The sequence below is a fragment of the Ascidiella aspersa genome, chromosome 1 (genome assembly GCF_963924565.1).
Source record: "Ascidiella aspersa chromosome 1, kaAscAspe10.2, whole genome shotgun sequence".
Taxonomy (NCBI): domain Eukaryota; kingdom Metazoa; phylum Chordata; class Ascidiacea; order Phlebobranchia; family Ascidiidae; genus Ascidiella; species Ascidiella aspersa.
In genome coordinates, this window is record NC_139447.1 from 9,322,875 (window position 1) to 9,348,603 (window position 25,729).

The 25,729-nt window shown below is 40.2% G+C and overlaps 1 protein-coding gene across 1 annotated transcript in view; it reads right to left on the minus strand.

Annotated features, from left to right (window-relative positions):
- Positions 1 to 3,174: 3,174 nt before the first annotated feature.
- Positions 3,175 to 25,729, minus strand: part of LOC146167119 (uncharacterized) — a 52,368-nt gene continuing 29,813 nt past the window's right edge. The window contains exons 7-22 of the mRNA XM_083385466.1: positions 25,572 to 25,634; positions 24,685 to 24,879; positions 19,865 to 20,845; positions 17,861 to 18,073; positions 16,926 to 17,141; positions 14,587 to 14,799; positions 13,707 to 13,928; positions 12,272 to 12,487; positions 11,435 to 11,704; positions 10,552 to 10,788; positions 9,556 to 9,695; positions 9,262 to 9,288; positions 8,959 to 8,985; positions 6,508 to 6,628; positions 5,776 to 5,903; positions 3,175 to 4,763 (exon numbers count right to left, since the gene is read on the minus strand). Coding sequence (XP_083241592.1) covers positions 4,641 to 4,763; positions 5,776 to 5,903; positions 6,508 to 6,628; positions 8,959 to 8,985; positions 9,262 to 9,288; positions 9,556 to 9,695; positions 10,552 to 10,788; positions 11,435 to 11,704; positions 12,272 to 12,487; positions 13,707 to 13,928; positions 14,587 to 14,799; positions 16,926 to 17,141; positions 17,861 to 18,073; positions 19,865 to 20,845; positions 24,685 to 24,879; positions 25,572 to 25,634 — 3,392 coding nt within the window. The 3' untranslated portion in view covers positions 3,175 to 4,640. The remainder of the gene's footprint in view (positions 4,764 to 5,775; positions 5,904 to 6,507; positions 6,629 to 8,958; positions 8,986 to 9,261; positions 9,289 to 9,555; positions 9,696 to 10,551; positions 10,789 to 11,434; positions 11,705 to 12,271; positions 12,488 to 13,706; positions 13,929 to 14,586; positions 14,800 to 16,925; positions 17,142 to 17,860; positions 18,074 to 19,864; positions 20,846 to 24,684; positions 24,880 to 25,571; positions 25,635 to 25,729) is intronic.

Below are 25,729 nucleotides of genomic sequence, written 5' to 3' on the forward strand. Positions count from 1 at the left end.
TTTTTACCAAAAAAAGATTAGAAAAAATGTAAGTATTTCCTAATCGTAGTCCAATAAGAGCAAATCGTTTTTTGTCTTTGATGCTAGTATCGTGTTCTGTCTAACGGCTGTTTATCTATTACTTTATTTTTACTATGCACGGCTAAGAGCAGTTTTAAAGCCTTCACCCATACGCCTGATACAAGTTCATCATAACACAACGTTAAGTGAAAAAAGAACCTTAGACTGTAGTTTATCAGGTCACAAAAGGGCAGAAAAGAACTTCCGAGAAAGATAGAGCGATACTTTTAGCAAAATACCATGTTTTAAAAGAGTTGCATCTTGGCTGGCCAATGTGTTTTACAAAACGTACCAAGGCGGGGTTAAAGAAGGGTGACAATCTTTTTTCTGAAGCGGTCGTCTAAATGTTAAAAATCAACCCTACACTTTAAGGCTGATGGATCGAATGCAAAGTCATCCCGCATATCGTCTTAAATGGATAAACACGATTCGAAGCTGGCAAGAAACGCTCACTTGGTTTCCTCCCCGGGACGTCTGTTCCCAACCGGAAGGCCCTAATTGCGACATTGACATTTTCCAATTACCCTGCAAATGTGTGACGCAAACGCCGATTTTCCCGGGTCCGCAGCGCCCTGGACGTTTATTGCCAATCGGGGGGAGCTAACAGTCCAAAATCTCGGTTTGCGCTTTTGTGTTTTGCCGATCGATTGATTTTTCCAATGAAAACCCTTGGAAATTCGTGACCACCGTGGGACCTGGCACCTGCCGGAAAAATTGGCGCGGGCGTACTACGCAAAGAAATGCATTTTTTTAAGAAGCCGATTGCTTGAACTGCTTTTTAAATTGGTGGTGGATGTTGGCTAAAAATAGAAATATTACGTGGGTTACCGAAGGTAACGTAGGCTATAATATGACAAGTTTATGTATTTTTAAAATAATATGGATCGACATTTGATCCCGTTGTCTACAAAGCATTGTTGCACATTTCAAGTTGGGTACGTTTTAACATTAAGTGGAGTATGTTTAATACATTTAGGCCTACTTATGTACAAGTGGGGGTCGTCTTTTCATGATGCGTTCAATATTCCGTGCAAACTACAAGAGTCTTCTACTACGGTGTACCGTTAACAGGAATGATAGATCATAAATAAACTTAATTCGCCTATTGTTCGCTATGGTGCGTTGATTCCGTATAAAAACTCAATTTAATGTTTACAGTAAAGTCAAATTCAATAATGGTTTTACCATCCTCACGGTTTTAAACAAAAACGTAAATTGGCTAGAGAAAGCCCTGCAAAACGCCGTTTTTTTAGTGGTAGTAATCCAGTTTATCATTTACAAGCGATTTAAAAAACAAAAATACCAGAACATTTCTCGCAGCGGTAAGCTTGCAATTATAACCTTTCCGAATTGATCTTGAAATTGGACTGGTGTCAATGACCCTAGTTTGCACTCCCGGGACAAGCAACTATTGCCGGCAATATCCTTGGCAAAGTTGGATTTTGGTGTATGTTGTCCGATGGATCTGTTTCTTTTTGAACAAAGTCGATGCCTTTTAGAAGCATTGCTATTCAATACAGGACGTCTCCTTATATGAATTCCACCTGGCAGGCTATTACTACCCCTTTTGTATATCTGTAAGAGTCCACTAGGTTCCCAGGAAAACTTTGGCATAGGGTAGTTATTGAAAGTGGAATTCTATTACCGGAACGCATGGAAATTTTTGAAGATGACGTCACAATGTTGCATTATAACGACTTCCAAAACAAGTAATCTAAGAAAACCTGATATTATCGTTCGATGTCGTGCACAAATATTTTAAAATCTTAGTTTAAATGTCGGTACATGTAAGGAAGTTGGCGGATGGCTGGTGAAAAAGCTATCACCTGGTAAAAAAGGACATTTTTTGGATACAGCGTGTTATAGCCTACCTGCGAAACTTCTTACCGTACCTCCGGGCTGACTTTCGCCACTGATCCAGCCCCAACCTTTCTTTTTTTAAATGTTCCGTTTGAATGCTAACTATTTTGCTATTGTACCTTTTTATTTCCATAATGAATTACAATTAATTTTTTATATAAGGTTAAATGTAATTTGAGGTAACTACACTAAATAGGTTAAAAAGCAACTATAGATTTAAGGTTGTCACATTCTGTGATGACTGGTTCCTGTACTTTTTAAACCGCGTTGCTCAGTTTAAAACTATATTTAAACAGTAAGAAATCAATTAAATGATAACTTTCTTGATATCGCCTTAACATTTTTATAAGGGGCTAGGGGAAGGTTGCCCTAGATGGGACGTTGCCTGAGTCAGGACTTGGGGATTACATCGACGTGCCATTAGGTTGCGCCAATTCTTAATTATTTTTTGAAGCACCCAATGGTAGCCATTATTTTAACACAAAAACATTTCAATAGGCTGACGGCGTTTTTACAACATCAATCTGAAGAAAATAGGGGTGTTTTCTTGCTGGTTTTATTATTTTTATATCTGAGTTATTTCATATTTGTTGAAGTTGTATAAAATTCAGTTTTTTACTAATATATGGGTAATTTACCAGGCTTACTCATACAGGTAAGATTTTCCAGTATATCTTCTGTATGGTGATGTGGGGTACGTAAGATGGGACAGGCCGTTCCCAAGTGAGGAACTATTTGTTAAAACCTACATTTTGGTTTATTCTGACAAAAAATGGACTTGCCATTACCTCTTTTTGAGAAGCTAACATTTTGTTATAGTTCAAAAGTTTTCAACTAACAAATTTTAATATAATCAGTTTTAAATTTTTGATGTATGACGTAAAACATTTTATACGGTTTCCCTATCAATAAAATATGGTATGAAATGCACCTGGTTAAAATGGATCACCGTATTAACATGTTTGTAAGAAATGTTGCAAACGCAGGTAAAACTTCACTTAACAAAAACCATACCTATTCGAATAATAACAAAATTATTGTTTAAAAGTCCACTAAAAAACAAACGAGCAAACAGACAATATTTGGCCTAGGCCGTGTTTGTTGAGAGCTATCAAGACAGGCAGAATATTTGTAGAAATGTATTCAATGTAAAAATATAGACACAACAAAACTAAAGTTCCAAGACAGTCACTTTTTGCCACGCACTTGTCCTGTTGAAAGTCTGCCGCTTTCAAGTATGTGAATGCCTTTCCGAAACAGTAATGTGTTTATTTTCAAGAATAAAAACTCGCAGGTGATTCGAGGTCAAATCGCGGGCGGGAAAAGAAACAGCAACGAGGCAACAGAATAAAACGCGAGGCGGGAAGAATAAATAGCAAAAGGGTTATTCCACATGGGTAGTGTGGAGATGCTGAAACTCATTAAAACAGAGACGAAAAATGACATTGTGACGTAGGCGAAAAACACATTGTTACGGCGGCAACGATTTGGTTTTAACACCAGTGTATAACAAAAGAAATATAAGATGAAACGAAAGTCGGAAACAGCCTTGAACACGTTTGAGAAGTTCAGTTACAAAACTAAGGAAATTGTTATAAATTTCGTACAGCAGGAATACAACAAAATTTTATTAGAAACAAGACAGAACTAATTAACTACGAACTGAGACAGTTTTGGTTTTTTTATTTTTATTTGACGAGCAGCAATATTTGACAATTTCCAGAGTTTGCTACGTTTTATGCATTAACAAGTTTGTTACGAGATAGCTATAGGCTTACACGGTTTGTTGATCTTTTAACTTAGTTGGATTATATCAAAGTGTCAAATAGGGTGTATTTGAGACATGATCGGCAACTGGACGTTGTAGCCTTTTTGCTGTTAGGAAGTTCATTAAATTGGGCAGAGCCCCCTAATTCAATTGAATTCCAAAACTTTTGCAAGAGAACTGTGAAAATGGCGAATAACAATGTTTAAAAAGTGGGATAAAACTAAATATCGCCAAAACGCGCTTGAAAAGGCAGCAACAGTAATGAAAGAGGCACACGAGAGCTACAGTGACAAGCTTCCTTATAAAAAGTGTAGGTTTAGTTTTACATGGATATAGGAGGTGCCACAGACTTTGAAAGGGTCATTAAACTAAGATGTGCTTCTAGTCTTTGGAAATAAAATATTGTTTGTGAGAAATAAACCCAAACTGTTGAAAAAGAGTGTAATACTTAAATGAAAAAGATTCTTAAAACGCAACACACCACTATAATCCCGTCCCGTACGACACATTGAGGTTTACAACTGCGCGATTTAAAAGTTTACGTTCACTGTTCGTCCATTTACTGCGAGGCTCAACTTGCAATGAAAACTTTTTTACTGTCAGTGGATGTCGGTTTAGTTCGTCGTTTAACTTTAAACGAATTCAATCCGCAATAGCCAAACTGTTGGTGGTTTACACGGAGGTTAAAAGGAACCTAACCAGTAGAAAAAATGAAAAAAAAACTTTTTTAGGGCTAAAAAACAGGAAATTTTTTTTAAAACCAGGTTCCGTACTTTATTCTTTCGTGTTTTCACATAACCCGACAGCCCTTTCGGGATTGCTTGCGGGCTTACTGGCCAGCTGTTACGTCACAAAGAACCAGCTCAGCAACGGTTACGTCATGGGTGCACGTCAGAGTCTTTCCGCAAAAAGGTGAAAGGTCGAATTGTTTTTGCGAAACCCGCGTCGGCCTTTATTCTTCGGACCTCATTTCGAAGCTGCTGTCCGAAACTAGGATTGGTCTTCCACGGTGGCGGATTGCGGAACGCGGACGAGGTCCGGACGGTTCCGCATTATCGCCGCGTCCCCGTGGAGCCTTTAAATGAATAACAATCTGGGGTTAGCATTGGAAGAATTGTATTAGTTTCAAGAGCGCCTTTAAGGGGATAATCTTTGTAAATGGCCGTATTTGTCTAATTCTAAATAGAGTAATCAAGTGACACTATGTAAAGCCAAACAGGTCTCAAAGTATACTTTAGCCTGATCAAGCACGGTTGTGCAAAAGCTTTTCAAGAATTTAAAGCAACTTGTCTTTACATAGTGCCACTTGATTCCTCTATTTAAGGGGATAACTGTCTCTAAACTGTACTTGAACTTTTTAAGTTATTGCTATTAAATTTAGTCATTCTCAAAATAAAAACGAATGACTATAATTAGGCCACACAATACGAATTTTTGTTTTTTAAATACGTTTAGTTTGAGGTAGAATTCGCAGATATTTTTAAAATTAAGGGCGCTCTAAAAGAATAGGCTAAAGGTTAATTAAGGACAATTCGTTTTTACATATTACTGACTTCAAGCCGCTACTAAACCGTCTGACGATGTTCTGCTTTCATATAAATGACGTAGGCCTATGGGTTGAGTTAGTAGGTCTGTTGGGTAATTTTGTTAAAGCGCGGTGTAAGAACGCCTAACATACATTACGAATGCCCTTAAAATACAATTATCTTCGGACTGTTCTGGAAAATAATCAAATTCACTTTTTTTTTAAAAAAAGAATAAGTTTGATCAAGTCCCAGAACAGTATGAAGATTAGTTCGTTTTATGTACTAATCGTAATAGACATCCATTTTGCAATAGCAAAACGATATATTTTTGAGAACTTTTACTTCGATATCACCAAAAACGTTTCGCTTTTCCAATCAACACAGGTATGCTACGATATCAATAAATAAACAAAATACCAAAAAAACAACCAAACAATAGCAGGACGATTTCAAACACGAAAGGGTGCTTTAATGCGCGCAATTTGCTCTTATTTGGCAGCCACAAACTAGCAGCGTCTCTCTTATTTTCGACCTCAAATCACCCCGAGCGAAAATACTTACAGCGTTGGATCTGAGGAGATCGTCGTTGAAAGAACTGCTGTCGGGCGAATCCGAATCGAATCCCGAAAGGTCGTCGTCCGCCTTGTCAGGTCGCACTAGATTGGGAAGAAGTATTTCCTCGATGTTGCCTGTTTCAAGAAAAGCCTCATTTTAATTTTAGCAGCCCCGGGCTTTTGGCGCAATACGCTTATGGTGTGAAGTGAGTTCGTGCCGTGCGGTGTGGCGTGGGTTTTTTCGCTTGCAGTGCTCAAAACAAGTGGTTGTATGAAAAAGTGGTGAGATGCCTATCTTTGGTAAATAGCTTACAATGTTTAGATTGATAATAATTATTGAATGGCAAAACAGACGGTTTTTTTAAGTTGCCTCTCGAAAAAGCGGCTAAAAATGTTTTTACTAAAGCGAGCAGACTGTTTATCATAAATTCAATTGGCATATTACGGTCGGTCAAATTTTACTTTAAAGACATGTTGGTTTTATACGTTTCTTCGAAAACCTTTTAAAGCCTGTCAATCAAAATTAAAACATGTATGAGTAGGGTGAGTTTTAAAACTGTTCTTCAGTGACATTTGTGCCCAAGCATAAAACCATCTATTTCTGCAAATCGCTTAACAAACGTACCACACGCACGGGATTTTAGTTTCGAGGGCTCAATACCCAGCGTCCGAAAAACAACAACAAAGGGGCTCACTTAAGCCCGACGGTAATTCCCACGTTAACCCCATTCACCCCTACCGTCGCCCCCGCCTGTGGGGTCCAGATTGTTTAGGAACTGTCGCTCGAGGAAGGCGATGCGAGATCTCAGCAATTCAATCGTCTTCCTCACTTCCGACATCTGGTCACGGTCGAGCGGCGCCTGTCACGTGATGCAAGTTGCGGTGATGTGGTGCGTGACGTTAGCGAGCAATAAACAGTCAACGCCGTATATGTTGATTCTATAGGCGCTACAGGTGTCGGTTTGGCGTGATAGTTTGTTGTGAGTCATTGGAACTAAGAGCCAAGACCAAAAGGCTTCCAAAGAACCCTAGGGCCCCGACTTTTGAAAACAGATTTGTGCCAAACTGAGTCGAAACGCGGCTATTTTGGTGGCTATTCTTGCCTCGGTTGAGCATCTTTGCTGCCAGCTCAGTCCGGGATTCGCCCTCTGATTTCAATTACCGTGTGAACCTGTAATGTCGCCGCTGATTGATGTTCATTTTGGCGCAGGGAGTAGTATGCGTGTACGTGCGTGTGCAGCCAAAGTTTCAGTGGGACAGGTTACTAGGACTCGGATGCCGTCTCGCCATTAGCTAACTCTTACTGCTCTACCAGCTTTTCACCAACACAGCGTTACAAAACGAATTATGTTACATAACTAACTATAATGTAATCATGAACAGTTGAACACCCATCAAAGACAGGCAAGCGAGAAACTGTGGCAAAGTATATAGAAAAATATATCTTATACAGTTTTGCGGACGATTTGTTTTAAACGAGGTTCCATTTTAAAAATAATAAAGCCATAATATTCGACAAAATCGACATTTTTTGTTGTTGAGTATTGCCGTAACGATTGTGAACAACGAATTTTCCATTTTAGGTTAAATTGTTTTCTATTAAATTTCAAACTGGGAAGCCCGGCGCAATTTTTCCAATATCTAGACCTCCATTTTTTATCATTTACATTTTACAGTCGAATTGTAGTCTTTATGAAAGTTGTCACAGTATTTGCCCAACGGAATTGAAAAAAAATAAGTAGATGTTTTCCTAAACCTAAACTTTTCAGTCGGCGATCCCAATTAACATTTTGCTACCTTTCATGTTTGACAGAGATAAGCAAAGCATTTTGTGATGTTTTTACTTCGGCAAGCGTTTGTTAAAATAATGTACAAGTCAGTTTAAGATGATTTTTTTAACATTAACAACGCAAAAGTTTCTCAATATAATGTAAAAGTTTCATACATTTCAATTTTTTGTGTGTCGCTGTCTTCTGGTCCTTTTCTTGCACAAGCCGTAAAACTTACACACACAAACTTGCCGCTTTTCTAAACAAATCTTTTATGTTTTATTCACCAATGGTGAAAATGGAATGGAGGAAAAATAAGTGTAAAATTAAGTGAAAGAGGTAAGGGTTGTGACTGGGTTCTTCCCATTCGCCAGAAAGAAAACCGGGAATGACTAAAAAAAATGGCCTGAGCCCAGTCCTAGGAAGCCGGTGCCGCCGGCAGGTAGGACCAGAGTTGGTACTGCACACAACCCTTTTGTTTGTGGTGTTGATTGAGGGAAAGTTTAATATCGTCCCGCTCATAACCAAATTTCCTAAGTCATTTTTATTGATTTTCAAAGTTTTTGATCCAGTCACTCCTTGTTACCATCACCATCCACAGAAAGCGTGCTTGGGTCATTTTTAGGTCATTTCCCACTCGCTTGTGCAAAACAATGACTTAGGCACTTTTTCTATGGATGGGGATGGCAACAAGGAATGACTTAGGCAAAACCTCTGAAAATCATAAAAAAATGACTTAGGCAATTTGGTTATGAGCGTGACGATATAGTGGTTAAGGTGAGTAAATGTTGGTATTATTTGTCTTTAGTTTCACTTCCCCCCCCAAAAAAAAAACAGGGTTCCCTTAAAATAAGCGGATTCTACTAAATCGGTTGACTTATTCAAATAAAAAGAACAAATATCTCCCTTAAAAAATCTTCCTTTAATGCCATTGATTAAGCGTGAAGTAGAATATCTGTGGGAACAATCCATGCCGATAAAACGTGTGTATCGTGCATCATATCAGCGCCTGTGCATCGCTACATGCCGAGAATAACCTCGGTTTCGTTTCGGGCTACGTCCCCCTTTCGAGCCCCGCCCTTTCTTCTTAGCCAATCGCTGCTCGAGCTCGTCTAAGCGGGCGTTCACGGTGAAAGATAGAAGTAGAATCTCTGCCTTCATTTTTTGCAGTCGAACCCGCTGCATATCGGCGTATTAATAAATACAAATCTCGTGTTTGTTTTAACGCTTTAACTAAGGGGATAAGAAAAAGGTTATCTTTTGAATATTTAAATTTTTAACGACAGAACTATAGTTTGTATTGCAAGATCTGTTTTAGGCAAGTATTTCCATTTTTAAAGAGATAAGCGTTAACCAAAATACCCCCAAGCCATAAATTATTTTTCACGTAATATTTATCTGAATTAGGGTTATAAACTTACGGAACTGCTGGATCTTGTTGCTTCTCCCTAAACAACAAATAAAACACGTTTAGCTTATACAAATGCTGTTGAAATTGAGTTTTAATTGCAATTGATTTACATTTAAATTCAACATATAAACCAACATCGTTTAAAAAAATTCCTTTAAAAGCTACGTTTGTTTTGTATTTTATGCAACTAAGTTACTGTTATTGCAGTTTGAAAGGTTTTCCCTTTTATGCTATATAAAAACCAAGTTAACTGGTGCGGACATTTACTGTTTGTTTTGGAAATTTAGGTGTATAAAATAAAATTCGTCCTCACCTTTGATCCTTTTGGTCCTGGCTCTCCCTGAAAAGTTAAAACAAAATAGAATTAAAATTCCAGTAATGCTTCCTAATATTATTTATTAATAGTGAACACTGCGATAGCTTTAATCATTTTCTGACTAAAATTATGAAAAGCAAATATTGTTTCACAGACAAGCCATGTTGTTATAGTTTAACTACAAATACGTAAAATATGCATCCTAAGGTAAACTTGAACCCTTTGCCATCTTTACACTATTGCCTGAAAAGTCAGATGATGTATAACGTAAACAGATTGGTTTATGCTTACCGTGGTTCCGACGCCGGGTATTCCTTGCGGACCCATGGGGCCGGCATCTCCCTTTTCACCCTTGGGGCCGGCGGGGCCAGCAACTCCTGACGCAGGACTAGCCAATTCACCGGTAAAGCCTCGAGGTTGGACGTCTTGCTCTGATAATAACGTTTGTTAGGTTTAACTTAGTTTTTTGTTTGGGTAACTTTACAGTTTCCAAACGGCCTAAAATGTCCCTTTTTTGGACAACCAAACAGCCTGGACTATATTGTAAGTCGAAACAACCATGGTAAAAAACGACTTTCCCCGGCGTAAATTATATACAGAAATTCAAAAAACGCTTTACATCAAAATTATGTAATAGAGATGTAGGAAATATTCATGAAGTTCCTGCTTTTGCAGCAGAATATGTATTTTGAAAGATCATTGAAGAGGTTGAGTTAAACCATTTCTGTGCGACAAAAATACTTGGGTCTTGAACTATAACACTTCGTAGTGCGTGTGATTCGCCATTAAAAATTAAAAAAAAAACGAAGTTAAAACAATCGGTCGACATTTGGAAATCTTTATTTTTTTTAAAAGATCATTTAAGCGCCACAAAAACACTTAAAACCATCACAGTGCGTATAATTCATCTGAAGCAGGGGTTCTTGAACTATTTTTGCCGCGGACCCCTAAACATTTATTTTGCCTCGCGGGGACCACGGTTGGTCAAAAAATGTCAAAAATACCGTCATAAATTGACGTCAAGGTACAAATAGACTTCGTAAATTTGATGATTTCGGTTAAAAATGTAAAGTAAAATGAAGTCTATTCAGTGCAAAACCGTTTTATTTTTAATTCAACTGTTTTATTTAATAACTTGGTTACTTTTTAAATAACACTAATATTTCAATTAGGCCTTTATGGACCCCCTAAAACTAGTTCACGGACCCCCAAGGGGTCCATGGGCCCCAGTTTAAGAACCCCTGATCTAAAGATTGAAAATGGCGGACAAATAAAAAAACAACTCACGGTTCAAATCGCTCTCAAGCGTGACCGAATAGTTGAACCCGTGAGCGCCGCAAACGTCCTGGCATTCCTCGGGCGTCTCAAAGTTGTTCCCGTTGCCCCGGCAACCGCCGTACACGAACACCGAGCAGCGTCGCGTCGCCGCGTCGAAGAAGTAGCGGTAGAGCGACGCGCGACACGGACCTGCGCGCAGCGGTTCTGCGCAGGCCACCGGAAGCGCTCCATCGGCGGCGGGCAGGTCTTTGAGAGAAAAACATTTTTGTTAAAACAAACTTCGGAAATTATAGAACGTTTTATATAATTGTTGTACAAGGAGGGTGCAATCTAAAGATATTTTTTTAAGGTTTCGTTTTGGTTACAACTGATTTTTAATGCGACTAAACATTACTGGGTATTATCACTTAAATTGGGAAATGTTTCGGATTTTTTTGACTTACAAGGGTTAGGTGGCGATACTTTTTTTCGAATTTGATCTAAATTGACCTAAAAGTATTTTTGCCTTTTCCCAACATACAAGAAGGGAAAACTTAGTTTAGCCCAGGGGTTATGTACTGTAGTGTGAAATTATGCGCTATTTAGGCATATATGCGCAATTTACGAAAATCAACAACAACAAAACCATTAGTAAATCGACTGATTGTTTGTGTTTTGTAAATATTGTTGAACTTACAAGATCGTTTTTGATCGTTTTTAATGCATGCATTAAACACGTATGTTATAAATACACTGAGTTTAATTCCTATTATTACAATTTTATTTACTTCCGTCGGCCATTGTAGACAGGGGGTACGAGAAAATTTTTTGAAAGCTTAAAGGGTACAAGCGCTAAAAATGCTAAGAAACCCTGCTCTATCCTATTGGATAAACCTCCGACTTCCTTACGCACTTTCAATGTCTGTTCCTTTGGGCGACGCATTTCGTGAGCTGATGGTAGGTGGATCGGGTTTGTAAGGTTCAAACTCCAGGCTCGGTTCCCCGCCGCAGACCTTGGTGCATTGGGAGGCCTCCTCGAAGCGGTTGTCGTTGCCGCCGCAGCCTCCGTACACGAACACGTTGCATTTGTCGGTGATCGGGTTGTAGTAGAACATCGGGATGGACGCCTTGCAGATGCCCTTGATCCGTGGCTTGTAGCAGCGCTCTGGTAGAGTGTCCGAGTCTGCGAGAATAAGCGTGTTGTTGGGTTAGAGTTCCAAGACTTTTTTGGGTAAATTTGTTACGCTGCATGGGCAAATTAAGCGCTAAACTGCTTGACAGACGTATTTTTAAATCAGTGTGAAGCTTTAACTAAAGAACAATTATGTTTTCAATATCAGCTATTCGATTAAATGAATATAAATAGATGGGTACACTATGCACGAATCTGTAATGTAGCTTAATAATAAATCGATTTTTTCAAAAATTTAAGGCGTCTTTTTGTAACTGGCCAAGCTCAGTTATGTAGGCATTGGACGTGTGACTAAAATATAGTTAACTTATATAAGGCAGGTTTTCGCTATTCACCAAAAGAGATCTGCAATACGATAGCGCCGAGTTGGATGCCCGCAAATACAACATTTTTTGTGTTACACGTTGTTTACGTCTTTTTAGGTGGATAGAGCAAATAATTTTGAAGTATGAGCTTAGAGCCTAGATTTCACGAAAAATAAACAATTTAGACCCAAACTAGAAATCATGCCCTCCATAAGCCACTTTACTCTTCATTTACGTCGAAAACAAATCCTACCCGAATGCAAAAACGACGGCTCTTTTCCGCCGCAAGCGTCGCGGCATGCCCAGGGCGTGAGGAAGCGGTTAGCGTTGCCAGAGCAACCGGAGTAGGTGAAGAGCTTGCAGCGGTTCTCCTTGACACTGAAGTAGAATCGAGGGAATCTGCCCCGACATGAGCCGTCCTTGCGGGGAAAGGTGCAGATCTTGGGCAGATCTAGCCTTGGGGCGTCGACTGGAAACGCAATAGAATAGTTTTAGGATGAGGCACCACACTTGCAAATGGGTTGTTTTGTTTCGACAGGCCTTGTAGGCTTATGTTGTATTTTCGGCGCTGGTCTAAAATCCTACCAATATTTTTAAGGTAGAGTTACAACTTACACAACTAGTTATTGAAATTGGGAGAATACAAGAATAAATGCGCGACCCACCCGAACCCAAACGCTAACCCGTACCCCAACCCAACAATGTGGACTGATTTAATAATCATTTGTTTGGGTTAGGGCGCGGGTTAGCATTTGGATTCGGTTTCGTTGCTGTTCCTAAAAAGAAAAGATTGTTGTAGGACCAGCGACTCTAATTTTCCGATAGCAATAAAATGTGAAACTAGCACAGAAAGATAAACCATTGCACGTTTTGGTATAACTCTTTTTGTAATTTGACATTCCATTATAGCACATGTCTTGTAATAAATTACCAAACTCTTGTTTTAAGATAGTGGCGTTACTAAAGAACTTTAAAATGTGGAAATTTTGACACCTTTTGGTAGCAAATCGCATTAACGATTGTGTTTTTAGATCTATTTTTATTCACATTCGTGTCAATTTGAAATAATCCTCATTAACAATGTTATAATGGCAATTTAAGAAATGTTATAGCTTACATGAAAAGTAAAATTGTTATTTACCGACCTGATGCTTAACAAATTGGATGCTTTTTATTGCGCGTGATTGTACACCATATAATAGAAATCTCTTTCAGTCGAAAAAAAATTTAAAGGTATTTAAAACGAATATAACCTTACTGAAAGTGTCAACCGAATAATTTACGGTACACGAAAGGCCAGAGTTACAAAGCGATACAAAAATACAATGGTAATCTATTTTAAAATACCACCATCAAAAATATACCCACAACACAATAGGCGTTATTAAAAAAAGTTTGCAAAATAAAATACAAAAACCCAGTGTGATGTTGCAAGGTAACTAAAACCGAAAAACAAAGTTAAAAATGTGATGATCGACGTGTTATTGAAATCATAAACAAAAATATATATGGGATTGAGCTTTTTCGTTTTTTTGTAAGATGGCTAAATAAAAACGCCCATAACATGAAGCCGCAAAGCAACGAAAACAAAAATATTGATTATTTTATCGGCGCAGCTCCAAAAATATAAACAAAATGTGCTTGATTGCGCCGGGCGAAAGAGTCTTATGGCTTCGTGACAAACTTACTATTTTCGGGGGTAGAAACCCCGAAAATCATGTAGGGCCCCTGGCACACGCTCTCGCACTCGCCGGGGGTGTGGAACCGGTTCCGGGTGACCGAGCAAAGGCCCCGCGGCGCCCGGAAGCAAACATCGACCCGATAGTCGAAGTAATACTCGGGGAAAGTGTGATTGCAAGTGTCGAACTGAACCGCGTCCAGGCAGCGTCTTTGCGGCGGGTCGCCGAAGGCTGTTTTGAACATTTCAGTTTGACATGAGCTTTTACAGCAATAAACCAATAGGAGAATAAGCCAACAGTGTTGTAATGACTTAAGTTAATTAATTGGCACTTGAGTCGCTGTTTTTAAATGACTTGACTTGACTTAAGTCTTTTGGATAAATGACTTGGGCTAAAATGAAGAGTTTTGATTAAGCAATTTTGGTAGAAAAATGGGTATTTATCCTAATTTTTTGGACACCAAAATCAAAACAAATTGCAAGAAACCGACGTAATGGAAAATAACGGTTGTTAAAGAATAATCTGTAAATAATGATTGTTAAAGAATAAACTATCCATAAAACCGGGCACGTGTGTTTATTACCGTTGGTACGTCCGCATAAAAGATTTTAACTCGTAACTAAATCAATCCACTGTTTTTGGAAAATGTATAGTTTTAATGTCAAAGAAAAATAAAAAAAAAGGGAATTTGTATTGGAGCTCTTTAGATGCTTTTCGTTTGTAAAAAAACGATTTTTTACGTCAGAATTGCGCCCATGTTTCAAGTAAGGCGCTTCGAGCCAAACTATAGTATAATAATTTTACAGGCCCCCAAAAACGTTTCGTTCGAATCAGTCGCCTTTTCTGCTGTCAAACTCAAATCACGATAATTTTTTTTAATATTTCTCACCTATTTCTGACGGCGGGGAAACCCCGATCGGTGGCGCACCGTCGATGCAGGTTCTCTTGCACAGCTCGGGCGTCTCAAAGTTGTTCGCGTTTCCCTCGCAGCCTCCGTACACAAAGCGCTGGCAGGTTCCGCTGGCCTCGTTGTAGTGGAACTTGGCGAACCGGCCTCGGCACGGACCCGAGTCGACTGGCAGTATACAGCGCGAGTCGGTCCCTGAGAAGGATTATATAGGTTTTCGGATAATGTGGTTTTTCGGTTTTCTTGTCGGTGTCGTAACGGTGAGTCAATGTTTTTTAAACAATTGACTTGGCGTCGACTGTTTCGAATAGGGTTGATTTCTTGTGTCTATTTTGGTAGAGCAGGGGTTCATAAACTGGGGTCCATGGACCCCTTGGGGGTCCGTGAACTGATATTAGGGGTCCATGAAGGCCTAATTAAAGAGCTAGTGTATACTTAAAGTAATTAATTTTTAAAAGAAAACACTTTAATTCAAAATTAAACGGTTTTGCACTGAATGTATAGTTAGACTCCATTTAACTTTCACATTTTTCGGACCGAAATAACAGAGTCACGAAGTCTATTTGTATTGTGACGTCAATATATGACGTCATTTTGGAGCATTTCTTGTCTACCGGGGTTCATGCAAAGCCAAAAAAAATTTGAGGGGTCCGCGGTGAAAAAAGTTTAAGAACCCCTGTGGTAGAGAGTAAGGCGTCCATTTTTACATTTAAATCCGTACACTTTTCGGTTTTGACTTTTTTTGACCTTGCGAGCATTGTAGTCAAATAAACTTAGACCTACCTGTTATTAATTTTATGGTGTGATGATCTTTTTATTAAAATTAAATGACTTTCTGAACCTTTAGGTTACAAATACTTCACTTAGGAGCAAAATTATCTTATTTGATTTGTATCAAGTTATAAGACAGCATTAAATGACTTGAATTAGGTCTTTGTTATAATAGTAAGAACTTTTTGCCCTGTTTATGGTTTAGTTTTCAGTGTTCTGGCGACTTAACTGCTGCCAAAGTGACCTGCCTGTCCTAAACGTTTGGTAAAGAATCGATGAGTTGACTTAGCCCTTTGGACAACTGTTATCGTGGAGCATGAAATTATTTTGTTCAGAGTTCATGATTTAAGCGTTGACTTTTGTTACTAACACAATTAAATACTTAAGGTATTTAAGAAATAACAATTTGCACGAACTATTAATGGATAAAATGAAATTGAATTAGGACTTTGAACCGCATTTGTTCTTCTGTCATTTCGAGCTCTGATGTTTTCGCAAATGCAATTAGATGACCGCAAAACGCGTCAACGTTAAACGATAAGCAATGACACGCACCCCCATTAGTCGCAATCTAACGCTGACAGACGCGAGAGCGCTCCCAACTTAGAACGCCTTCAAATACCGCTATCTCGCCAATCGCTTGCCGCAAATCCGAACTGTCAGTCTGTGATGTAGGACAGGGGCCTCGAAACACGCGATTCGGGGCCGAGTTCAAGTGCCTAACATCTATCATTTTTTCCTTAAGTCCCCATTGAATCGCCCAGCGCATTCCAAGGTTAATAGGCTGCTGCTAGGATCGTGCAGTTATTCGTCAGTGCGTTGTGTACTAGGGACACGGGTGAGATCTGACTAAGCTCTTAAGCTGACGTGATGTTTTCTTCGCGTGTCAAAAAAACCTCCGAAGGGTCTGGGAATAATAAGATTGCGAAGTCGAAAGGAGTGGCCTAATTTGACGATTTTTTCTGCCAAGTTATTTAGGCGCCTTAGAAGAAAGTCGTCGGCTTTTCTTTTAAATCGACAAGGTCAGCAGCAAACCACGGATCTTGCAATTTTCTATAACCAATTAGTTCCCAGCAAACAGGAATTTACAGTTTCTTTGATAAAAAACGTTAAGGAGCTGGTTTAAAAATTTAGAGCTAAACATTAACGTCCTTCATACTATAGTTTGACTTGGAATTGAATCAAAATCATTTTCAGTAACGACCCAAATCAATCGATCCCTATTTGGGTTTGGTATAGTTGGCATTCAACCAATTTCAACAAAAAAACTATTGATCTACTGCGACCTTCCTACTGAAGTTACATTTTTCTGCGAAAGCACTTTAAAAACGTTTAAACATGTAACTATTAAAAAAAATAGTTTGAATTAAAAGTGTATTTGGATATCCGTAAATAGAAGAATAACAAACGTTTTGAAAAACTTTATAAATCCCATTTTTTTTATATATTTTATGACTGAAAAAGTGTGTTTCGAGACTCGACAACTTTTAAGACACATATAGAACACCCTTAATGCAATTGGACTTGACCGCAAACGGACTGGCACCGACCTTGCGGAGTCATGCGAGAATTGACTCCCGACAGTGGACACTGAGACGACTTCTCCACGGACCGCCTGGTCCTGTCCTCCACCCCGTCGTAGTCGTACTCATACGCAGGATAATCTTCAGGAGGCCGCTCCGCGCTTCGCTCCTGGTGGGATGAAACGGAGGAAGAGGATGATGAAGATGAGGTCTCCTCCGATCCGTCGTCATCCTCGCCGCTTCCTGGAAGATGGTGAAAGAAGAAAATGTTGAATTTCGCAAAAAAACGAAAAAATAATTATAGCAAAGCCAGAAAGATATCCAAAGCAGAACCGGGGGCAAATGACTTTTAAACCCATGAAAATAGAGTCAGATACATATGTCTTATTTAGTAAAATATCGCTTCGCCACAAAGCTAACCGCTTTTACCGATTGCAATCTTTCAATTGCCAACTTTCGATAAACGGCCACAAACTATTTTATCTATTTATTTACAAAACGGTGATGATTTTTAACGGTTGCAATCTATCAAATTGTCAATGTTATTTTATAATATTTTGCAAAAAAATAACTTTAGATAAACGGACGCAAACTTTTTCCAAGGTGTCAGTGAATCATAGTAATTCGCACTTTAAGCTATTAGGTTCAAGAATATTTTCTGTAGGACATTGTAATAGGTCAAACATAACCCTGTTTAACCAGGAAAAATTTATTTTGACAAAATTGAAGGGTTTTTAAAATGTGCAAAAGTCAACAAAGGTTTACTCAAAGGCTAACACTATGCTACCAATGTCTCTGTATGGGTGTATCATCGCAGTCACTTTAAAATTGTTCGAAAGAGTTACACAAAATTTACTCCAACGCACGATTTACTAGCAATTTGTGCGAAGCTGAGGGGGTTACAGTTTGAGATGGTAGTTCTCTTATAAAGCCAATACCTTTCCGATGTTTTAACCTCTCACCTTCTCCGCTGCTTGCGTCCTCATCGGCCGGGCAGCAAACCTGGCAGCAGTAGCCCTCTGGCACGTATTTGTGTTGGCAAGAGGTGGTCATCGGGCACTCGATGGAGAAGCAGTGGACGTCGCCGTCCAGGCAAACGCACTCAGTACAGGTGTCCGACTTCCACAGGTGGTTGTTGGCGTAAATTTGTCCCTCGTGTATGCACGCGTTCGAGCCTTTGGTGTCGATTGGGTGCGGGGAGGCAAGAAAAACAAAGTAGCATTGGTTAGATTTAGACGACTGAGGGCTGGTTGTTTTGTTTACTTTCGAAAAAACTACTCGGATCGTGATTGGCTGAGCGAAGCGAAACGTAACAAAGCGGCGTGATTCAAAGTGCGCGCTAGGTGGAGGCAAAGCGTGAATAATTTACTTTTGCAATGATTTTTTTTTGTTTTTGTCGCTAATGCAACCGATTTTGGCATAATTGTGTGGTAATTATTACCGCAGTCGATTATTAAGTTGAGTTTTTGGCGGTGTTGGCGAGAAATTAATCTTGCCGGTTGCACAAAAAACAAAAAGCAATGAAAACTTACAAACTCGCAGGTTCGGCAGTTCTTGCAAAAAAATTGGAAAAATCCATCATTTGGATTGAAGTGCCTTAGGTTTAAAGGCTTTTAAGAATACACAAAATGATCTAAATTCTTTACAAAACTAGCGCTAGGCAAGCTAAACAAGGTTTAGTCGCATCTAAGCAGGTTCTAATCTAATGCAACCCAATAGCCTTTGGTAGAAGTGTAAAGAATCCAGGACCTAGGTTATTCGCCAAGGAACCGCCGTACTTGCCAGTTTAAAGATATAAAGCGTCGGATAAAAGCACAATTAAGCAACACCAAAATCGCATGCAGCTAAATGTTTCACTATAACAAACGGTAAACACACACATAAGTCTAAAACTACCAAACAAGTGTACAGTAATGTCATGCAGTTGACTAAAAGCGGTGCGCTTGTGAAGGGTGTTTGTGACGTAACAGCAGTGCTGACGTGTCATTGCGCCAAGTGAAACGAATATTACCACTGGATTATTATCACCTTTTGTACACCGATGTCATGCAAAATTGTAACTGCGGTTTGGTAAATTATTAAACAAGTGACTTTCAAAAATCGAGATGTATAAATTATATGCTTAGCAACTTACACAGAAATAAAGTGTAAACTTTTTCGATCTTTTTTTGACATGCCTATGTGGCAGACTGGCAGTTTATCTGTGGTGGGTTACTGATGTAGCCCCAATGGAGACGACTTAAGTGAAAAGGGCAATCAATTACAGATAGAAAAGTAGTAACGATGATTGGTATTAATACACAACACGAATGAGAAAGGAATGACGCGGAGAGAAGAGTGCAATTACTGCAATGAATCAAAAGCAAATGTTCACCAAATTAGTGTCCAGCTGGGCCCCTTAATTTCAAACCAGTTCCCTTATTATCCATTCTTGCAGTATCCGTATAGAACGTGCCTCTTTTTAAACACACGTTTTGTAAGAATAGTTTTTACGCAAATGAACTTTGACAGAAAGGGTGTTTTGGCAATAGGCTCGATTTCGTTATTGACAACTGCAGCTAATTTTTATTTGTTCTTTCCGTTATATATTTTACAGTTTTACGAAATATTGCCCAAACAAAACTATAAGAATAAGGCAAAATAATTTACCAGGCACAATTTTTCGTTTTAATCGTTCAACAAATATGAAGCTTGAGTCGGATTTAACTTGCAAGTATTGCAAAACACAATTTAGCCCAAATTTAACCCAGATCTTTAACGTGTATTACCCAAGCATTGGAGCCCAGCTGGTTGACGCAATTACAAACTACGGTCACCACTTCCCATCTTCTGCTAACAAGCAATCTACTACAAAAATGGGCTGAGTGGTGCCAATTGAGTTAGGGGGTAGGGTTGAGGGTTGGATTGATCACTCTACACCAGCACACCAAACCGTGGGGGGAGCAGGGGGTGTCCCGGGGACTCACCACAGGCCGAAAACATGACGTCATCAATTGCAACGGAGGCCAGAGCGCCGGGCATGGGGCGCGCTTCAAAAATCACTTGGAAGGGTTGCTTGTAATCGGGCAGGGGCACGGCCGTTCGCCGCCAAGCGTCCTTGCCGCCGGCGCTGACGTCAGAGGTGACGTTGAGCACCGGAGTGCGGTAGCCGGCGTTGCACGAGAGTAGGTAGACTTGCAGCGGCGGAGTGCGCGTCGTTACTTGGGCGTCGAGAGAGCGGACGAGGTAGCGGAAAGTCATGCAGATTCCCTTGAGCGGGTTGACGAAGAAGGGGCTTGATAAGGTGCCAACCGCCTGTGGCGCTGAGGTAGTTTCGTGGTATTCTGCATAGTGGTTCAGTCGCCCTTCACTCCAAGGCGTCTCGCCGCTTTCAACGTCCGAATACCCATCGTCGTCGTCGTTTAGATCGTTGGCCGGCCGCCGAGACGCGAAACCCCGCCGATTGTTTGACGCTTGCAGCGTTTCACTGGCGACTTGCCACGAAGCGTCGGTCTCGAAAAGACACATCGTCCCGCCGCCGCCCTTCCGCTTGGTGGCGCTGGTCTCGTCGCGCTGCCGCTTGCGGCGCCCCGGCAGCGACATGACGTTCTCGCGGTCGAAGTCGCAGCTCAGGTCGGTGACGATTCGCTTCCACAAGACACCAGCGCAGAATTGAACGGTCGGCGGGCCGTCGAAGGAGAAAACCCCGCCGAATGGATCGGACGGCGTCGGGCTCACGGTCGCTGCGCATGGTTGGCGGTGAACAACCGAAATCGACGGTTTTAACCGACGCCGGGTAAACATAATGGGTCTCGGGCCGGGGTGAAAGTAGAACAAGTTTCTTACCGAAACGATGTTTTTTGTTTTGTTTAGTAAAACTAATTTATTTACCGGAGAACATAAAATTTTCAAAGATGGCATCACAACGGGACGTCTAAGACAAGTAAACTTAGGAAATCTGGATTTTTGTTATAAAACTGAAATCTTAGTTTAAATACATCAAATGAGATGTCGGTATGGCCTGGTCAAAAAGGACAGTTTTCTCCCCATAATTTTTTATTCCGGACTGTTCCGGCTTACTTTTACCTTTGGTCTCGTGGTTGGGTTTTTCGGCAAATGCACGCGTTACACACCAGTCAGTAACTGGCTAAAAATCGCGTTCTGCAAAGGCCGTGAGTCAGAAAACGTGCGGCGCTTTTAACGGCTGCCAAAACAAACGAGTTTCGAGACGAAAATAGCGGTTCATCACACAACTGCGACCTGGCGCTCCGGATATACGGAAGGCTGACTTACTAATTTTTCGGCCAGTGGCGATGCCAAGAAATAAACCCAATTTCCTTTTTCGAGTCGCGACAGGATGCCGGGTTAATAGGGGGTCTGAGTAACGGTCCATCACACGTTAATTGTCTGTGTTATTTGCCCGATTAAAATCAACTTCGCTCGAATTTGAACCGTTTAATCGAAATTTACTCGTCTTTATCTGACAAGCGTTTAGTCATCAATGTTATTATTTTACCGGACTACAAAAATAACTGAATAAGTGAAAAACGGCCCACCACTACCCTTGAATCGATAAAAGGACTAGGTCTTTACCAGGGGTGGATTCAGGATTTTTGTTGGGAGGCACATTAATTTTTTAGGGTCAATGTCAAAAAATAACGCCATGGCGTGACATCATAAAACGACTATTCTGTGCACGGACAAAATTATAAATAAATACAGTCTAGGGCTAGGCGAAAAATGCGTTTATTTGCCTTAAATTGCTAACTTTCAATCTAGAGATATATAAATACAGTCTAGGGCTAGCCGAAAAATGCGTTTATTTGCTTTAAATTGCTAAAACTTTCAATCTAGAGATTCGGTACACATTAGCCACTTTGAAGAGAATTGCATATTGCTAAAAATAACAGAAATTATATTAGTTAACAAAAATTGCCCTTAAATAGAGTTTTATTACAAATTATGCATGGCGTTGTTACGCTAAATAGATTGCCTTAAAGCGGACAAAAACTATTAAAAATTTATAAAAGTTCATGCCACCCCTGAATCCACCCCTGGTCGTTGCACTATGTTTTTATTTATAGACCACTTCGCGAATCGCTTATTGTCGTTACTGAATAGCTTGCGCAGTAATGAAATAAACGGACGTAGACGGGCCAATACTTTAACATATGTACAAGCTAAGGGGACTCGACTAGCATTCAGAAAGAAACTAACGGAAATAACGTCATTGGCGTTAAAGGGTTACCGAAGTCTTCAATTGATACGTATATTGACTTGGGGAAAGTAATAAGCGAAACTTTCTCCCTAGCGATTGACTTTGAAACCATAGGTTTGTCCGTAACAAAAACGGGTAACTCATTACGATTTCCAAATGCGTAATATGTGTCGCAAAAGGCTTTTATTGGTAAAATTGAATGTTGGCCTGAACAAACTGCACGTTTTGGTACTTGTTTTCCTATATGTTATTTGTTGTAACTTAACGTGTATTCACTTCGCAATCCGGGTATGAGCATTTTCATATCTATATTATAACAATTCACCATCCTCTAACTAACTGATTCATACTGCATTGGCGGCAAACAGGTTGAACTTGGTTAATTTATATTACGCTCCGAAAGCAGCTAAACACACGTTTCGTGCTCGGGTACCACAAAGATTCACTTAGTAAAAAAGAGGAGTATAGGGGATTTAAAAAAAGTCTAACTGCAGTATATGCAACGATTAACACACTTGTGTTAAAATCAGGTTGATAAAATAGGGAGTGTTTTACAGGGCCCATGTTATGAGGGTAATAGTCACCCTATTTACCTTACTTGGTTGATCGGGTTCGGGTGGGTAAAAAGGGGGGTTTACTTATCGTGCTGATTAAGACTAAAAATTGGGTAAAAAATCACGCTAAAAACAGGAAGCTATTGGCGCTGGTAAACGTGATTGTGTTTACTTAAAAGTGGCCATGCGACAAATCCAAGCCTTTTGAGCCGTCTGCGGCCAATGCGAGAGTTTCGACACAATTCCTTATCAATGTGCAGCGCGGCTGCGGTGTGTACGTGCCTTGGCATAGGCGGCGGCTGGCGCACCTGCGGTCGTTCACTTCGGGAGGTTTCTGACTGCGACCGGGCCGACTTGCAAGCTTGCTGTCGGTTTGACTGACGGCTTGCAATAGGCCTGCTTAAGGCGGCCCGGCGCGCGCAAAACAATGCCGATTGTTTGCGAACAAATGGCGCCGCTGGACATTGACGCCGAAAAAAGTTCGGACACAGTGGCGAATGCAGAATAAACCGTGTGTTGACCCATCCCGTTGAAGCATTGTGGAATAGCAAGTTTTCAGGCTTTAAGGCGCTTAATCTCAAATATTATGTCAATGAAAACCGAAAAGGGGTTTAAACACGCATCAAACATTAGACATTTAGGTTTCTAATGTGTCACAAACCGACAAATGTTTAACTTGTGTTGCAGGACATAAAAAGTGTCTCGGCAATACCACGCTCCAGGTCAAAAATTTAGTTTTTAAATATATCACAAACCAATCAAAATTTTCGTTCTCAACGGAGGATAAAAGTGTCTAGACGCTTCATATCAAACTTTAGCTTCACGAAAAAAGAAAAGGGCCAAAAGTCGCGCCTCAATGTAAAATATTAGCGTTCTAGTCGATCGTCACCGATCAATCTTGACGTGCAATTCGATGTTAAACTTGGGGCGGTCACAGTGATGGCATATAGCAGAGGGCAAGTTGCCACGTTGACACTTGTGCCACTTGCCACTTGTCACTCATGCTCAGCAGTTGCCACCCACGACGGCCGTACAAAGCGGGCGGTGTAATCACTGTAATGCCTTAAGTCGCGGAAAGGCTCATCAAAAGTGTGACGTCACTACTTATTAACCGCCTGCTATTACGTCACGATCGCGGTGGGAACACAAAGCGTCTTTTTCACAGCGGAGTGCGCGCCGTTCGACGTGTTTTGTTGTCTAAACACTCTTACACGTGCGGCAGTGTCTCGTTACATACACTGGCTTGTCATTCATTGTGAAATAACATATGCGGGTTTTCAATTTAAGAACGCAAAATCCCGGCCAGTGCAGTGGCATGCACTTGTGCTGTTCTTAACGTTTCTGCAACAAGCGTGTGCAAATATGGTGTACTTGTGAAACTATCCTTATGTTTTGGAACACAATACACGGATTTTTTTAGTAACTTCAATAAAAATATAAAAGCCATAATATTTGATAAAAGCGACATTACCTTAATTTTGTACTAAATACAGTAGTTTTGTACTAAATACCCCAACTTGGGTGGGTTTTAAGGCTACTTCATTGACTTGTCGCATTCATGTTCGTTGCGCTCAAAACGTTATTTTACCGGCAAAAAGTTCGGGATTAAAAAAATGTTTTTAAGTGATAAAATATTGTACTACGTAATGAAAGCGTAAGATGATTTTAATGGAATTTTTAAACTTCTAGTAAAACTAACGATTTACAAAACATAGTTGTGTGACCAAAGCAAAAAAAAAAAAGAATAGCATTCTGGTTATCTTTACACAATTAGGTAAAATAGTTTTACTTTACTATTCGTTCGTAGAGTGGACTTAAACCTTAAAAAGACCAGGTGCAGATACTGGGCTATATAAGCTAAGCTAAGCGGACAAAGAAATCGCGCAAAACATTCGCCCGACACAATAAAACACTCAGCAGAAGCGCCAAAGCATCTTTACGCGTCGTACAATAAGTTCCAAAGCTGAGTACATTGCAGGTTTAAGCGCAGCTCTGCTTTAACTAACAAGTTAAACAAACAAGTACTTTCGCTTACCCGGAGAAACAACTGGGGTCGATTCTGAGGGGGTGGCCGTCGAGTCCGGGCACCCGCACACCCCGGGTGGGCCAGGTGGCCCCGCAGCGCCCTGAATTCCGGGTAATCCCCGATCGCCCTTGACCCCAGGGGCCGACGAATTCCCGTTACCAGGAGGGCCAGTTGGGCCTGCTGGACCTATGTCGCCTCGTTCGCCTGCAAAGTAAAAGTGTAAAATCGGATGCTAAGTTATGTAACTGGCTGTGGTATATATTGTGACTAGGGATGTCCGATACTTGACATTTTATTCCGATCCTGATTCCCAATTTTTTGGATAAAAAGTACCACAATCCGAACCACACGATGTCATTACTGTGTCCAAATAAGCATAATACTGTAGTTGAAATCAAAACGTTTAAACGGCAATTTTTCCCAGGTTATTTGGCCATAACTTGCTTCACCGTTAAGATGTTCAGTTGTTAAAACAACTTAGATTTTGAAAATAACATTTAAGGCAGAATCACTACGTTAGATCTCAAATCATGTCTGAATTTCCATCTCAATTTGTTTTGTGTGTTTACCACCCTAGTGTCGGACGAGTCTGATACTTCCACTTGGGAACGGCTATCGGCTCCGATATAACATTATAGGACAACCCTAACGGTGATCTAGCCCGGCTGAATACTCACCAACGATTATGACAAACTCCGGTTTGGGCCGAGGTCGTGAGTTCGAACCTCACTGCAGACTTGATTTTACTAGATTTGATAATCGTGTTTAGGCCAACTGATAATAATTTGTCCGAAGGCACCCGGTGTAATTAACGTGCTTTGTTTAAGCGTAATTTTGATTAGGAAAAAGAAAGCGCTGTTTACAAAGTCTTTTACAGTTTTGAAATTCAGCCTTACCTTTAAGGCCATTTAATCCATCTGTTCCATTTACTCCCGGTTCTCCTTTAGCTCCATCCAAGCCTATTTGACAAAACAATTACACTTTTTAAAACTGACTTTTCTTGTCGCTAAAGTAATATAATAAAGTATTGCTTTGGAAGCATATTGGCTGCACA